At 39.9% G+C, this 18083-nt stretch overlaps 1 protein-coding gene across 1 annotated transcript in view; it reads left to right on the top strand.

Moving 5' to 3' along the window:
• The first annotated feature begins 381 nt into the window (after positions 1 to 381).
• The window catches only part of LOC131429353 (serine protease inhibitor dipetalogastin-like), a 38299-nt gene continuing 20597 nt past the window's right edge, over positions 382 to 18083 (top strand). Inside the window, exon 1 of the mRNA XM_058593427.1 lies at positions 382 to 627. Within this exon, the coding sequence (XP_058449410.1) occupies positions 433 to 627 (195 nt within the window). The 5' untranslated portion in view covers positions 382 to 432. The remainder of the gene's footprint in view (positions 628 to 18083) is intronic.

The following is an 18083-nucleotide window of genomic DNA, read 5'->3' as shown; positions in this document are numbered from 1 at the left end:
TAATATTAATAATTTTTGATATAGTGTTTTGCGAAAAAATAATTACAGATTTCGAACAAAAATAATCTATAAATACTCGTAGAAGAGGGCAGATTCTCAGTATAAGATCTGTTGGATATCGTAACGCCATGGATTCATGTAGTTATGCGAAGTAATAAAATATTATGCGACATTTATCGACTCCCACGTCAAAATCAAAACTATTAAGAATGCAACACCCAAATACCATATCGGGTTCATTCCAAACCGCCAACATAAACAATCGATCGACATTGGTTTTGGTAGATTAGGCACGGAATCGTTTTCTCGGCAAAAACAAAGGCCCGCATGGTATGCAATTCGATATCGTTCTGTCAACAACTGTTAACATAAGCATAAAAGTACTTCAACTCACCAGTTCCGGTGTCAGTAAGCATTTACAAATAGAACAAAATGAAATTCTTTCTGCTGATAGTAATCGTAACCGTCTTGGGAATCTCGAACACGGCAGAAGGATGCGATTGCGAGAATGTCTACCTTCCCGTCTGCGGAACCGATGGTTTCACATACTTCAATATTTGCCTGTTGGATTGTGAAAAAGCCACATCGCCGGACGTGGATGTCGCACACGACGGCGAATGTCCCGAATAAATACAATTCATTCTGCTATCGGAATAGATATTGGAAGGCTTAGCTGCAGCATCACCGTGAAGAGCAGTGATAGGTATAAAAGTTGTAAAAAAGAATATCATTAAAATTTTAATTTGAGAAATTATTTGATTAGTTCTAGTGTTGAACATTTGAGAAAACTCTTACAAATTGCAGAATTCTAAAGATATCACTACCACCAAGGACACTTTGGAAAAACAAAAACTTGTCAGTGTTAGAAAAGTAAGTATGCCGAGATTCGGCGATTTAGAGGTACATATTCAGCGAATGAGAAGCCTACCCCACAGTTGACGACTTTTTATCGCTTTTCCAATCAAAATATTCTAGGCCATTCTATCGTTTGGCATTCGTATTACATGTTCATCCTGCATTTGTAGTGTCACTGGTGGATTGAAATGCATATTTTTTGCTTTAACACCCAACATTTCAATGGTATTGATTGACATCTTCTTCAGGGGAACTATATTTAAAAGTTAGACGGTACGGTCCCGGGTTGGCGGTTCAATGCATAGGACGCTGGTCTTACAAGCCAGTTGTCGTATGTTCGAGCCCCGATCTGGAAGGATTCTTAGTGTCAGTAGGATCCATAGTACTAGCCATGCAATGATTCTGTACACTAAGAATCGGCTGCGAAGTCTGTTGAAACAGAAAGGCCAAATTTCACAAAAGGAATGTAATGCCAGGACTTTGCTTTTTACGGTACAATATAATTATAAATGTCTGATATTAGTTTTTCAGTTAACTCAGTGCAGTCAAATGTTCAATTTTGTTACTGTCAATACTGTATATGGTCTTGTGCAAAGTTTGTCTATAACTGTAATTAATTATTTTCAAGAAGCTTACCATATATTCAAAAAAGAACCGGAATTTTCATTTTAAAATTCCCGCGCTTGTCCAATCGGTGAACTTTTATTCTCTCAACGTTGGCAACTCTTCTATACACATTCTGTCAAATTTTGACGTATATCGTACGATTAGTTTTTGTTTGGCGTCTATACAAAGAAGTTGAAAAATTTTCGTGTGGCGATTTTTATAATGGATGAAAATTTAGAACAACGTGCGTGCATCAAATTTTGTGTTGCAAATGGATTTAAGTGTTCCGAAACGTTGAAAATGTTAGAAAAGGCCTTTGGTGAATCGTGTCTAGGAAAAACACAGGCTTACGAGTGGTCTAAACGCTTCAAAGGTGGTCGTACAAGCTTGGATCATGATGAGATCCCTGGCCGCCCAACAACATCTGTTACTGAAGAAAACATTGAATCGGCGAAGGAAATCGTGTTGCAGAATCGTTCTGTACCGATTAGAGAGATTGCTGTGTTGTTGGGCATCAGCCGAACACATTTTAACTGATGTTTTGGGTTTGAAACGCGTCGCTTCTCGGCTGGTGCCAAAAAAGCTGAATTTCATTAAAAAACAGCGTCGTGTTGATGTGGCCAAAGAGATGATTTCCAACGCAGATAGTGAACCCACATTCATCGAATGCATCATAACTGGTGATGAGGTGTGGATCTATGAATATGACGTCGAAACCATACAACAATTGACCGAATGGCGCTTCGAAGGCGAGCCGTTGTTCTAAATTTTCATCCATTATAAAAATCGCCACACGAAAATTTTTCAACTTCTTTGTATAGACGCCAAACAAAAACTAATCGTACGATATGCGTCAAAATTTGACAGAATGTGTATAAAAGTGTTGCCAACGTTGAGAGAATAAAAGTTCACCGATTGGACAAGCGCGGGAATTTTAAAATGAAAATTCCGGTTCTTTTTTGATCATAAGGTATATGAGTGTTTTTGACGAAGAACGAAAATCTGTTTTTGTGAGTCCTTTGAAACTAGAGTATCGTTTCCCTGAAAATGACGCCAACCAATAGCGTTGTAACGGCGACTATTAAAATAAAAGGATTCGTTTTAATCCACTAGTGACTGAACATCCGACCATTACAAAAAAGTTCATTCGAAAATCGACTATACTAGGTCAGAATACTAACTCGTTCGCGCTTTCAAAACTTTTTGTTTTTTTTTCACATAGAAAGGATATATAATTACTAAAACACTACGAAAACCGAAATTAGAGCCAAAAAAAAATGACGGGTGGCTAATGTCAGCTACATAACTGGATGATGTAAATATGAAAAGGACTGACATGCTTTTTCCATACTTCCGAATATCAATAATCGCATGTACTACTTCATTGATTGTGTAACAAAGGAATGAACGATTTCGCTATAGGCGAGAAAATCTTTTATGAGAGCCTTTTGGTTATAAATTGTATAACTAAATTGACCGTCTTAAACTACATGCATAAATGTGTCTCCTATATATGATTCAATTAAAAATACTTTTGCGTTAAAATTAAATTAAAGTTCGCATTTTGGCACTGAATTTCACCTTTCATGTCGTTCATATCAAACATTCGAGAAAATTTCAATTTTGAGTTATTTATTGAGGCTATCTCATACTGCTGAAAATTTTATCATAAATACCTGAATGAATATATTTTAGATGGTATGGAGGAAATATTATGTTGCTGGCTCAAACACAACAAGAGAAATTAACGAATAAGTTCCACCCATTCTTGCACAGAGTGACTTTTGAAATGGCTCCCTATAGTAGAGTAAAACGTATTTACTTCAAAGAAACACAATGATTAAATCTAAGAAAAAAATGCGATTTCCAATGGAACCGCTTTACCAGATTGTTCTCTTTGGGGAAGAATGCCGCAAATGTATGAAAAATAATTAAACTTCGTAGCACCTGAACTCAGCTGAACACGCTCGCTTCTTCTGTTTAATTTAGCAAAATACGTGTGTTTCAAATAAAGGCTGTCCCAGAAAGTATGGACGCACTTGGATTTCGCTGTAAATAATTCACAAGTGTTAAAGCTTGCTTCATTTAGAATTGGAACAAACTTTTGCTCATATTGAGGCGCTCCTGGTGGACGGATTTGGAAGTTCTTGGCGCCCACGTGTCGGGAATTTTGTCAGCTTCACGTATGATTTTTGACATTCCGAAAATCGACTGTACTTTGTAAACAATCAACATGGAAGCCGGAAGAAGGGAAAAAATTGTGCACAGTTATTTGGAAAATCCATTGTGGTCTGCATCTAGGCTAGCTAAACAGCTGAAATTGCCCAGAAATACCGTATGGCGCGTTATCAAACGGTATAAGGAAACATGGACGACGATTCGGAAGTCTCAAGTCGATCGTCGGAGTAGAATTGTCGACCGGAAACTGCGTGATAAGATTTTGAAGACGATTGAGAGGAACCCTAATCTGTTGGACCGTGGTTTGGCCAGAAAATTCGGTGCTGCCCATGGTACCGTGAGGAGAACTTGACTCCGGGAATGAATCAAGTCGTATCGAGCTAGCAAACAGCCAAATCGGACCACAAAACAGAATAGTGTGGTCAAAATTCGTGCTCGGAAACTATATGACCAGGTGCTGACCAAGTTCGACGGGTGTCTTCTGATGGACGATGAAACCTATGTCAAGGCTGACTTCGGGCAAATACCAGGTCAAAAATTTTACTTGGCAACGGCTCGGGGCGATGTTCCAGCCAAATTGTTTTTGCCGACAAATTGCAAGAAAATTTATGATTTGGCAGGGCGTTTGCAGCTGTGGCAAAAAAGCGAAAGTTTTCGTTACAAATAAGACAATAACATCGGAACTATACCAAAAAGAGTGTCCAAAAACGAATTTTGCCGTTCATTCGATCCCACGACCATCCCGTAATGTTTTGGCCAGATTTGGCAAGCTTTCATTACAGCAAAGTCGTTCAAGAATGGTATGCAGAGAAAGGGGTCCAGTTTGTTCCGAAAAATCTTAACCCACCCAACTGCCCCCAGTTCCGCCCTATTGAGAAATACTGGACAATCATGAAGAAGAGACTCAAGGCAAAGGGAAGAGTTGTCAAAGGCATTAATCAGATGACGACCTGGTGGAATAAGATAGCTAAAACGATGGACGAAGAAGGTGTTACAGGAAAAATTCAAGAATTCCTTCAAAACCATGACCAATAATTTTATCCGTATTTGTTCTTAGAAGTATGAAGAAAACGCTACATTTGTATAAAAAAGATCTTGAATTCAATAATAAATAACTGAAATACAGGCAATTGTCTTTGTTCCAATTCTATCTGAAGCAAGCTTTAGATATTCAAATTTTATTCATGACATGTTTCCTAAGATGTGCCTTCGTTAATTCCTCAATTGGTCGAAGTTGTGGGCAATTTGGTGGATTCATGTCTTTTGGGACGAAAGTGACATTTTTGGTAGTATACCATTCTACCGTTGATTTCGAGTAGTGGCAAGAAGCAAGATCTGGCCAGAAGACAACAGGATCTTTGTGGCTTCTAATCATGGGTAGAAGTCGTTTTTGTAAACATTCCTTGATGTATATTTCGCTGTTCATTGAAGCAGTGTTGATGAAGGGTTTCGAAATCTTACCGCAGCTACAAATTGCTTGTCAGACCATAGCTTTTTTACCAAATTGTCTCGGACACTTGCCCTTCTCGCACCGTATAACATTGTGGTCGCGGCAAGGATTTGGAATCGAGTTTCACGTAGGTTTCGTCGTCCATGATTATGCAGTTCAAATTTCCAGCAAGAATCGTATTGTACAGCTTTCGAACCCTCGGCCTGATCGATGCTTCTTGTTTCGGACTACGTTTTGGTTGTTTCTGCTTCTTGTAGGTTCGAAGATTCAAACGTTCTTTAGCACGAAGAACATTTGACTTCGAAGTACCCACTTTTTTGACCACATCCCGAACTGAAACCTCCTTCTTTTGCTCGAACGCCTTCAGCATACATTTATCCAACTGAGGGTTAGCAGGACCTTTTTTTCGACCCGTTTTCGGTTCATCCTCAAAGGTGTTATCCTCACCGAACTTCCTGATTGCATTTCCAATGGCTTTTTCACTTACTCCTTCCATTTTTGCTATCTTTCTCAGTGACAGTCCGCGTTCTGTGCACCATTTGCACACAATTTTTCGACGTTGTTCTGCTGAAAGTCCACGCATTTCGAAACAAACTAATGAAAACGAATAAACAACTGCACAAGTGGTTAAAGAAGAATGTAAACAATAGGACGCAGCCATAAAAATTGACAGATTCTGAACCATTGCAAAATGGTAGGGGGTTTTGGTTGCGTCCATACTTTCTGGGACAGTCTTCAGAATGAAAATTTAATTCAATTTGGTAAAATTATTCCTCTGGATATGCAAAGTTACAGTTTCTAGTCCTGTCTCTGCGGTACCTTTCTCGAAAATTTTCGTTTCTGCTATTTCATACGTTAGTCCGAAATCTTTTTTTGTTCAGCAGAATAACAGCAAATCTTTTTACAATTCGGAAACTCTTTGCAACATACTATTATTAATGACGTTATGTAATAAACATAGATCAACTACCAAACAATATCGCAAGAGGATTTGAAAGAATTGCGCAAAATGGAACGTTTTCTTCAAACAGGACATAAATTTGAAAAACCTATTTCAATCACTGGAACTGTTATGCCATTCCAGCAATCTCGAGATGCGATTGAACACATCGCGGATGATTTACACTTCTTATGTTTAATGTCGATATCATTTGATAGTTCGGAATCTTCGTTCTTTTGGGCTGCCGATGCTTTAGAAACGTTCACACGTCCCCGGTAGTATTTTTAAGTATCGGTTATGCCTAAGATTTAGGGTTCTTTGGACTAATTTGTTGGTACTTACTCGAAAATAGTGTTGAGCTTCAAACAATCAAGAAGTCTTTGTAAAAAACGACAATAAATTTAAGAACGGAGTCTTGTGGCCATTTTTGTCTTTCAAACAAGCGGTCGTTTTTCGTCCCACCGCTTCGTTCCGATTTTGCAAAGTCATAACATTCGATTTAGCGCATCTTAATTCACTAAAACCACTCACAGAATATGATTTGTTCCTGGGAAAATATTCATCAACCGAAAAAAAAACTGGAACTAGAAAATTTTACTTTTGACGAAAAAATCGACACTCAACAGAGTGAACATGTCAAATGCACATAAGCCAATTGTAGCTAATGCTCGGACCCACGTATAGAGGACTTAGCCGTCGGGAGGTGACTTTTGGTGTTCGAATTATGGCGTGTGGCCATTTTTGCCCCGGTCTCCCCTATTTCAAATCTTCAAATATTAAAAAAATCATTTCATTGGGGGGTTATTTTTTTATTGTGCCTAGGCTCCATAAACATATTTATTATTAGTTACGATTCGTTTTCTATTCTCATCAGTGCCAACCAGTTTATGTTTAAATGCTATGCCTCCTAACGGAAACTGACTATCTGTATTAACTCCAGATTAGACAACCACATGAAGTTGAAAAAATGTCGATGAAAAACGTTATACAACAATCAAATCTAATTTTTAAATGAACAATGAAATAATTTATAATTTTCACACAAAACTCATGTACAGAAGTCTAGCTTACAAATAAAAATGATAAACATAACACATATAAGAAAGTTTTAAAAATTAGTGAAGACAATATGACCATCCATGCTAAAAAAACACGCAAACAAGATCTATTCTGGAAACGTCTTTGCCTGTATGGCTTAAACATTTAATCAAGGTATTATGATCTAGGAAGACATGTTGAAGTTATGGTTAGTGCTTTTAAGTTATTTTATCGAAATAAATAGCCTTCTCGAATGAATTGAGATATTCGGTCAATGTTTTAATAAGCAGTAAATTATGTAAAGCTTTCGATCCAATGAGAAATCAGATTCCATCATTAGAGAGTTAAAAGTCTACTAACTAACTAGCAGATTACCCTTCGGATGAAAAATTGTTACTAAAAACTGAATTAGGCCACCCAGACAAAACAATGCGCATCTCCTACGTATTTTTTAATTAGATACATACGCCTCTAATAAAATCTGATAGAATTATAATATCTGTACTAGCATATGAGGAAGGCATCAACGAACGAATCGGTGCACTTGTACAAGTTCCGCCTAAAGCTGTTTCCAATTGAATAAAACTCAACAACAATTAGACATGGTCTTAGAATTAAATTTTGTCTGATAACGGAAAACCGATATAAAACAATTCGATTTTGCCAACTGCCCGCTAAGTTCTGCTAGTGAGTTTCTAGGAACGAAATCAAAATGAAATTTTCGTTGCTGATGCTGGCCACAATTTTGACCATTCTTGGAATGATCACCACGGTTCGAGCATGCGACTGTGAAAATACGCATCAACCCGTTTGTGGATCCGATGGGACAACATATTTCAATCAGTGCCTTCTTCAATGTGCTGTCGGTGAATTCCCGGACCTGACACTTGCTCACGAGGGTCCATGCTAAGAGTGCTGATTTTAATAAATGCCTAAATAATTTCGTTTCTTTTTGTTTACCTAAAATGACTACTTCTTTAATATACCGAATTTACAATTAGCACCAAATTACCAAATTGGTCGAATCGGGCGAAATTGGTGAAGGGACTCACATTTCTACCAACGAATTGTGATAACAGTGTGTAATAATGAGAATAAAATGTGAACGAAATCATGTGCAGCTTTCATCGTCGAACGACCAGGTGTTTAAAATTGAAATTAAATAAATGCAGTATACCTTAAGATAAAAAAGAACCGGAGTTTTCATTTTAAAATTCCCGCGCTTGTCCAATCGGTAAACTTTTATTCTCTCAACGTTGGCAACACTTTTATACACATTCTGTCAAATTTTGACGCATATCGTACGATTAGTTTTTGTTTGGCGTCTATACAAAGAAGTTGAAAAATTTTCGTGTGGCGATTTTTATAATGGATGAAAATTTAGAACAACGGCTCGCCTTCGAAGCGCCATTCGGTCAATTGTTGTATGGTTTCGACGTCATATTCATAGATCCACACCTCATCACCAGTTATGATGCATTCGATGAATGTGGGTTCACTATCTGCGTTGGAAATCATCTCTTTGGCCACATCAACACGACGCTGTTTTTTAATGAAATTCAGCTTTTTTGGCACCAGCCGAGAAGCGACGCGTTTCAAACCCAAAACATCAGTTAAAATGTATTCGGCTGATCAAAAAGAGATGCCCAACAACACAGCAATCTCTCTAATCGCTACAGAACGATTTTGCAGCACGATTTGCTTCGCCGATTCAATGTTTTCTTCAGTAACAGATGTTGTTGGGCGGCCAGGGATCTCATCATGATCCAAGCTTGTACGACCACCTTCGAAGCGTTTATACCACTCATATGCCTGTGTTTTTCCTAGACACGATTCACCAAAGGCCTTTTCTAACATTTTCAACGTTTCGGAACACTTAAATCCATTTGCAACACAAAATTTGATGCACGCACGTTGTTCTAAATTGTCATCCATTATAAAAATCGCCGCACGAAATTTTTTCAACTTCTTTGTATAGACGCCAAACAAAAACTAATCGTACGATATGCGTCAAAATATGACAGAATGTGTATAAAAGTGTTGCCAACGTTGAGAGAATAAAAGTATACCGATTGGACAAGTGCGGGAATTTTAAAATGAAAATTCCGGTTCTTTTTTTATCATAAGGTATCGTCCAGAATTCTTTCAGGAAACGGAATGTGACGTCCAATATTTTCAATGAGCGCATTTTTGAAATACCTAATTATATTACTGCTTGCCGTATTTCTTGAAAAAATCTCCACAATAAACGTTTACATTCTATAGGAAAACGTGTATTTGTTGATGTAAAAGCTACTTCTTGTAAATTCGGAAATGAATGATGCAGGAAATCATTTCTGTTGTGATCAGCAAAAGTGCAAGGAGGAGCGAGTAAATTAGCGAAATTAATAAATTTTGCCTAATATGAGTAAAAAAGAAAAAGATGCCTTCAAACGGTTTAGCTTAAGTTATGCACTGACAATTTTTTTCAATAATTTGATTTTCTAGCATTCATAATAGTATATCATAAGAATTTCTCTTATCTGATTCTGATGCAGTTTATTCAATTGTACACCATTTGAAAAAGGGCGGGAGATCAACGATTTCAGACGCAGATCATGTCATGTCTTATCTTGATCACATGTGATTTTCCTCCACCATGGTATGGCTTTTTGGTCAATTGGTTTCTCGTCGAAACATTTATTTTTCGTTAAAGGTCAACGTCTCGAAGGTTATACTTCCATCTTCAGGGCAACTGTAGTTTTATGTATTATTTAGTCACAAAATTTTTTTTTCACAAAATACAATAATTTTACAAAATGTACTCACAACGACTACAAATATTTTTCGTCAAGTATGGTGTAACATTTATAATAGTTGGTTGTAAAACGGCTACTCTACACTAAAACACAAAAACTTTAAAAAATTTAGTTCGAATTATTTGTTTAGCCAAGAACTTAAACAAGCACTTCCCACGCACATCGACTTCGATTGAGCACTGGAATGTTGCAAGCAGCGAAAATGGAAGACAGTAGAGCAAAAATTAGAGTGAAACAGATGAGAAATGATAGACAGCGAAATCGGAGGCGAGATTGACAGTTAATGTGTGAGAGAGAGAGAGCAACAGACCGGAACAACAGAATTTTTGTGACTAAATAATACATAAAATTACAGTTGCCCTGAAGATGAAGGTATAACCTTCGAAACGTTGGCCTTTAACGAAAATTAAATGTTTCGACGAGAAACCAATTGACCAAAAAGCCATCTCTTTATTTGAAACAACATTAACTGGTCGCACCCGCATCAAACAAATTCAACAACAATGGCGCTAAGTGAAACACAGAGCAACGCTTCTTTTTACAACAACCTTCCTTCATCACACCGCAGATTATACAAAAGCTATGCACACACAATAGACAAATTATGTGCACAACTCAGCCGAAAGAATTTTCTTCGCCGATGCAAAAAATTCGAACTCTACCCAACGGATATACAGAACACATTTCGATGTTTAAATGGATTATTGGAGGACGCCAGCCCGTTCCGAGGAAGACTGCAGAAGACAACTGACCGTTTCAAACGAGCAATACTTAACATAGAAGTTAGGGACAGTTATCACAAAATCAAAAAGCTAGAAAAGTCAAAAGCAGTTCTTACCAGCCAAATTACACAGGTAACCCCACCGCATATTTACACTTCCTTTTTTCAATACACAAGAGGCTTATTTCACTAGGCAAAGCCGTTTGAAAAAAGTGAGCACTGAAAGCAAGTTTCAGCGCCTACTAACAAAACTTGAAATCGAAAAACCATTAGATTTCAAAGTTAACGATGATTGGATACGGAACACTACTAACGTAGCTGTTCCAAAAGAATCAAGTATATTGTTGGGTTATGGTCCCAAGTTTGCTTTACCTTACGAGAATAATCAAGAAATTCCTTATTTCAAGATTATAGCAGACTTGGAATCCATTCTAAAATTCGAACCTGGCGAAATTTTACAAACGGCAAGCCGGAACCAGTCCACTAACATCTTACAGAATTATGTGAACAAAAGAAAAAATGGTATTTTCAACCCTTCCAACAGCGCCGTTGACCGTTTTTTGGTCGAAACATACCACATCAGCAGAAGGTTCATCAGAGACAATCCTGAAGTGTGAATTTTGCCAGCCGACAAGGGAAATAAAACTGTTATAATACGAAAGGAAGAATACGAAAGCAAAATGTTATCTCTTGTTGGCGACCAGAGTACATACGAACGCATATTGACTCGGATTGGACTAACAAAATACAAACAAAAAACAATCAACTGGTGAATGCGTTGCACGACCAAAAAACCAGGTCTCAATTGATAACATATCATGCATTGCCGTTTCAACCTTCCGAGCGAACGGACGTGATTTGGATTTACTGCGAAAGCATTGAAAACCAGTTGTGTGTGTGTGATAAAGTGGTCGGAGGATCGAAACGATATTGTGTGATAGACAATAGTGCTTTTTCCTCTGAGAGGTTTTTTTCGCATTATATAATAGAACAGTGCCTTATTGTGAGCGGTGGATCGAAACGGTACCGTTAGCCGGTTATTGTTTCGGCGATCAAGGCCAAGTGTGCGGATTATAAACAAGCGGCCATTGTGTGAGGATTATAAATAAGTGTGCTTTTTCCTCTCGGAGGTTTTTTGCACATCATCAAAGCGGCGATACGCCGACCGACGAAGACCAGCTTGGTGTCCCCCGTTGGATCTTAAGTTAAGTACCGTTACTTCGATTATTCGTTTTTGACCATTATAAAGGGTGATTTTTTAAGAGCTTGAGAACTTTTTTAAACAATAAAACGCATAAAATTTGCAAAATCTCATCGGTTCTTTATTTTAAACGTTAGATTGGTACATGACATTTACTTTTTGAAGATAATTTCATTTAAATGTTGACCGCGGCTGCGTCTTAGGTGGTCCATTCGGAAAATCCGCTTTTTTATCGACAAATTTTGTTCAGCGATGAGGCTCATTTCTGGTTGAATGGCTACGTGAATAAGCAAAATTGCCGCATTTGGAGTGAAGAGCAACCAGAAGCCGTTCAAGAACTGCCCATGCATCCCGAAAAATGCACTGTTTGGTGTGGTTTGTACGCTGGTGGAATCATTGGACCGTATTTTTTCAAAGATGCTGTTGGACGCAACGTTACAGTGAATGGCGATCGCTATCGTTCGATGCTAACAAACTTTTTGTTGCCAAAAATGGAAGAACTGAACTTGGTTGACATGTGGTTTCAACAAGATGGCGCTACATGCCACACAGCTCGCGATTCTATGGCCATTTTGAGGGAAAACTTCGGAGAACAATTCATCTCAAGAAATGGACCGGTAAGTTGGCCACCAAGATCATGCGATTTGACGCCTTTAGACTATTTTTTGTGGGGCTACGTCAAGTCTAAAGTCTACAGAAATAAGCCAGTAACTATTCCAGCTTTGGAAGACAACATTTCCGAAGAAATTCGGGCTATTCCGGCCGAAATGCTCGAAAAAGTTGCCCAAAATTGGACTTTCCGAATGGACCACCTAAGACGCAGCCGCGGTCAACATTTAAATGAAATTATCTTCAAAAAGTAAATGTCATGTACCAATCTAACGTTTAAAATAAAGAACCGATGAGATTTTGCAAATTTTATGCGTTTTATTGTTTAAAAAAGTTCTCAAGCTCTTAAAAATCACCCTTTATTTCCCCCCGAATTACTTGTTTCTGCGCGGAAGTAGTTCCGCGACATGTCTAATTTAAGTCCTGGCCCCCCCGCTCCCGATGTTCAAATGGAGACTTCCCTTGTCTGTAAAATGTCCCGCATAAAGAGCTATCCTGATGGGCTCGCACTACCGGCCGGGCCTTACGCGGTCTATTTCCTGACCAAATCAAGAGAAAAAAATTTAAATATTTTAAAAATATCGCGAGACCTGTTTTCGCGATATAATACTATAAAAAGTATTGATAGAATACGGCCAGACAAGCTCAGGGTCCTGTTTACCAGCTCTAAACAGGCTAATGAGCTTGTTCAAAAGGATCCCTTTACGCAGGAGTACCGCGTCTACGTGCCCGCTCGCGAAGTAGAAATCGACGGTGTGGTCACCGATGCGAGTTTGACTTGCGAGGATATTCTTAAGTACGGGGCGGGTTGTTTTAAAGACCCCTCACTTAAGAATGTCAAGATACTGGATTGCAAGCGATTGCATTCAGTATCGATCGCAGGGGATGGAACAAAGTCTTATCCCCAATCAGACTCTTATCGTGTGACCTTCGCCGGCTCGGCATTGCCCAACTACATCCTCTTGGACCGGGTTCGTTTGCCTGTTCGTTTATTTGTACCCCGGATAATGAACTGTACCAATTGCAAACAACTGGGGCATACAGCTACCCATTGCAGCAATAAGCCACGTTGTGCTAACTGTGGGGAAGCTCATGCGGACGGCTCTTGCGGTAAGGATGCTGAAAAGTGTCTCTACTGTAAGGAGGGTCCGCATGACCTCTCTGATTGTCCCGCTTACAAACTGCGAGGTGATCGAATGAAGCGTTCCCTAAAGGAGCACTCCAAGCGTTCTTTCGCAGAGATGCTTAAAATGATGCACCCCTCCTAAACAGACAACGAACCCATATGCCTGCTTGTCAACTGACGAGAGCGATTCTGACGACCCTTTGGAAGGTCCATCTTCGGCGGTCCCTCATAGCTGTAGGAAAAGAATAAATAAATCCTCTCATAAGCTACCTAGTAAGGGTTCGAAGGTGTCTTCCGAAGGGCTTCGAAAAGTTACAGCTAACGGGAATCGGGAAAAATCACCGAAGCAAAAAGCTCCTGGTCTCGGAAAACTCAATTCCGAGAGGGAATTCCCACCGCTTCCAGGGACTAAAAAATCCCCAAGCGTCCCTGAAAATCCACCAGAGAACCAACTAGGTGCTGGACTTATAAAGTTCTCTGATGTTGTGGACTGGATTTTTACAACTTTCAATATTTCAGACCCTCTTAGAAGCATTTTAATTGCTTTCATGCCAACAGTAAAAACATATTTGAAGCAGTTGACTGCAAATTGGCCCCTTCTTTCAGCGATTGTATCTTTCGATGGCTAAATCATCCACCGAGGTCACGGATCTAATCACTGTTTTACAGTGGAATTGCAGAAGTATTATCCCAAAAATAGATTCATTTAAATTTCTAGTAAACAATCTGAAATGTGACGCATTTGCATTGTGCGAAACTTGGCTAACTTCTGAAATACCCTTAAACTTTCACGATTTTAACATTATTCGTCTGGATCGAGATAATCCCTATGGAGGAGTACTTTTGGGGATCAAAAAGTGCTATTCTTTCTATCGCATTAACCTCCCCTCGATACCAGGTATTGAAGTTGTCGCATGTCATGTTACAATCAAAGGTAAGGACCTTTGCATTGCTTCCATCTACATTCCCCCAAGAGCCTCGGTTGGGCATCGGTGGCTCAGTGATATCGTAGAGCTCCTTCCTGCACCGACGTTGGTTTTAGGAGACTTTAACTCACACGGTACGGGATGGGGCTGTCTTCACGATGATAACAGATCAACTATGATCCATGATATCTGCGACAACTTCAATATGACAATATTGAATACGGGAGAAATGACACGGATTCCTGCACCACCAGCAAGACCAAGTGCGCTGGATTTATCCCTTTGCTCGACATCGCTACGGTTGGATTGCACGTGGGAGGTAATTCCTGATCCCCACGGTAGTGATCATCTACCGATCGTAATATCAATCACCAGCGGCTCAAAACCATCGAAGACAATCAATGTTTCGTATGACCTCACACGAAATATTGATTGGAATAGCTATGCGACCTCGATATCTGAGAAACTTGAAAGAACTCAACAACTTCCTCCGGAGGAAGAGTACACGTTTTTGGCTGGCTTGATTCTCGACACCGCGACTCAAGCTCAGACGAAACGTGTACCCGGCGCGAAAACTAACATCCGTCCTCCCAACCCGTGGTGGGACAAAGAGTGCACAAATTTAAACGCGGAGAGAGCCTCCGCGTATAAAATATTCAGAAAAAATGGAACACCTGATAATTATCGGAATTACGCGGCGTTAGACGTTAAAACTAAGAACTTGATTAGAGCCAAGAAACGCGGTTACTGGCGTTGGTTTATAGACGGCTTAACGAAAGAAACATCTATGAGCACTCTTTGGAATACGGCCCGACGAATGCGCAATCATAACACCACGAATGAAAGCGAGGAATATTCCAACCGCTGGATATTCGATTTCGCTAAAAAAGTATGCCCAGACTCTGTACCGGAACAGAAGATCACCCGCGCCGCGACACCAAACACAAACGAAACACCGTTTTCGATGGTAGAGCTCTCACTTGCAATCTTGTCATGTAACAATAAAGCCCCGGGATTAGACAGAATAAAATTCAACTTGTTGAAAAATCTGCCTGACCCCGCCAAAAGGCGCTTGTTGAGTTTATTCAATAAGTTCCTTGAGGGCAACATTGTTCCACATGACTGGAGACAAGTGAAAGTGATCGCCATTCAAAAACCAGGAAAATCAGCCACCGATCACAATTCGTATCGGCCGATTGCTATGCTTTCCTGTATCCGGAAATTGTTCGAAAAAATGATTCTCTTCCGTCTAGACAATTGGGTCGAAACTAATGGCTTACTTTCAGATACACAATTTGGTTTCCGCAGAGGCAAAGGAACGAACGATTGTTTGGCGTTGCTCTCAACCGAAATTCAAATGGCATTTGCTCGTAAGGAACAAATGGCGTCAGTTTTCCTAGACATCAAGGGGGCTTTTGACTCAGTTTCCATAAACATCCTATCTGAGAAGCTGCATCAGCATGGTCTTTCGCCAGTTTTGAACAACTTTTTACATAATCTATTGTCTGAGAAACACATGTATTTCGCGCATGGTGATTTGTCGACAATACGATTCAGTTACATGGGTCTTCCTCAGGGCTCATGCTTAAGCCCCCTTTTATACAATTTTTACGTAAACGACATCGATAAATGTATCAACACATCTTGCACGCTGAGACAACTTGCCGACGACAGCGTTGTGTCCATTATAGGACCCAAAGCTGGCGATCTGCAAGGGCCGTTACAAGATACTCTTGCCAACTTATCCACATGGGCTCTTCAAATGGGTATCGAGTTCTCTACGGAGAAAACTGAGTTGGTTGTATTTTCAAGGAAGCGAGAACCAGCACAACTACAGCTTCAACTAGGGGGTGAAAACATAGCTCAGGTCTTCACATTTAAATATCTCGGGGTCTGGTTCGACTCCAAAGGCACATGGGGATGTCACATTAGGTATATGAAACGGAAATGCCAACAAAGAATCAACTTTCTTCGTACAATAACCGGATCGTGGTGGGGTGCCCATCCAGGAGACCTGATCAGGCTGTACCAAACAACGATATTGTCCGTGATGGAATACGGATGCTTTTGCTTCCGATCCGCGGCGAACACTGATTTCATCAAGCTGGAAAGAATACAGTATCGTTGTTTGCGTATTGCCTTGGGTTGCATGCAATCGACTCATACGATGAACCTCGAAGTGCTGGCGGGTGTTCTCGCATTGAAAAACCGGTTCTGGGATCTCTCATATCGTTTGCTCATTCGATGCGACATTTTGAATCCTCTGGTGATTGAAAATTTCGAAAGGTTAGTTGAGCTCAATTCTCAAACCCGTTTTATGTCCTTGTATTTTGATTACATGGCTCAGAATATTAATCCTTCTTCGTTTGTTTCCAACCGTGCTCATTTCTTGGATATTTCTGATTCTACTGTGTTTTTCGATACTTCCATGAGAGAAGAGATTCGTGGAATTCCGGATCACGTGCGCCCTCAAGTGGCCCCAAATATTTTTTATAATAAATTTAGAACAGTCAACTGTGAAAAGGTGTTTTACACTGACGGATCAAACATCAACGAGTCCACAGGCTTCGGTATCTTCAATCAAAACATCACCGCTTCGTACAAACTCAGTGATCCGGCTTCAGTTTACGTCGCAGAATTAGCTGCTATTCAGTACACCCTCGAGATCATTGAAACCTCGCCCAAAGACCATTACTTCATTGTCACGGACAGTCTAAGCTCAATAGAAGCTCTCCGGGCAATGAAGCCAGGAAAGTACCCCCCTTATTTTCTGGGGAAAATACGGGAACATTTGAGAACTTTATCTGAACGGTCTTATTCAATATCGTTAGTCTGGGTCCCTTCGCATTGTTCCATTCCGGGCAATGAAAAGGCAGACTCAAGGTGGGCGCATTAGAAGGTGATATTTATGAAAGACCAATCTGCTTTAATTAATTTTTCAGTATTTCTCGTCAGAAAACTCTCGGAAGTTGGCAAACTTCATGGACGAATGACGAACTGGGACGATGGCTACACTCCATTATCCCTAAGGTATCGACGAAACCTTGGTTCAAGGGGATGAACGTGAGTCGTGATTTCATTCGCGTTATGTCACGACTCATGTCAAATCACTATACATTCAACGCACATCTCCGGCGTATCGGGATCGTGGAGAACGGGCTCTGCACCTGTGGCGACGGTTATCAGGACATCGAGCATGTCGTGTGGTCGTGCGTAGAGTATCGCGACGCCAGGTCGAAGCTACTGGAATCCCTCAGGGCCCGAGGTAGACCGACTGAGGTTCCGGTCCGGGATCTGTTGGCGAGTCGGGATAGTTCATATATGCTTCTCATATACCAGTTTCTCAAACACATTAATATACAAGTGTAATCTGTTACATCTGGCTTAGAAAGTTCCTCCTATTTATCGACGTTGTTTCAACTGTGGCTAAGAATTATTTCTCAACTGCAGGTTCGACACTAACTTCCGCCGATTATCCCGATTCCTCATCTGTCCACCATCTTCATCGGAACTAACAAGATCTTGGTGCTGTCACTAACCTTTTCGCTTCCCCCCTCCCCGTCTCTTCACCATCTCGATGTCAACTAATTAGATCTCTGTCGTTTTAGTCAATTCATTCCCATACCCCCTTTTTA

The sequence above is a fragment of the Malaya genurostris genome, chromosome 2 (assembly GCF_030247185.1).
Source record: "Malaya genurostris strain Urasoe2022 chromosome 2, Malgen_1.1, whole genome shotgun sequence".
In the NCBI taxonomy this organism is placed as follows: Eukaryota; Metazoa; Arthropoda; class Insecta; order Diptera; family Culicidae; genus Malaya; species Malaya genurostris.
This window is presented reverse-complemented; position numbering and strand designations above follow the sequence as displayed.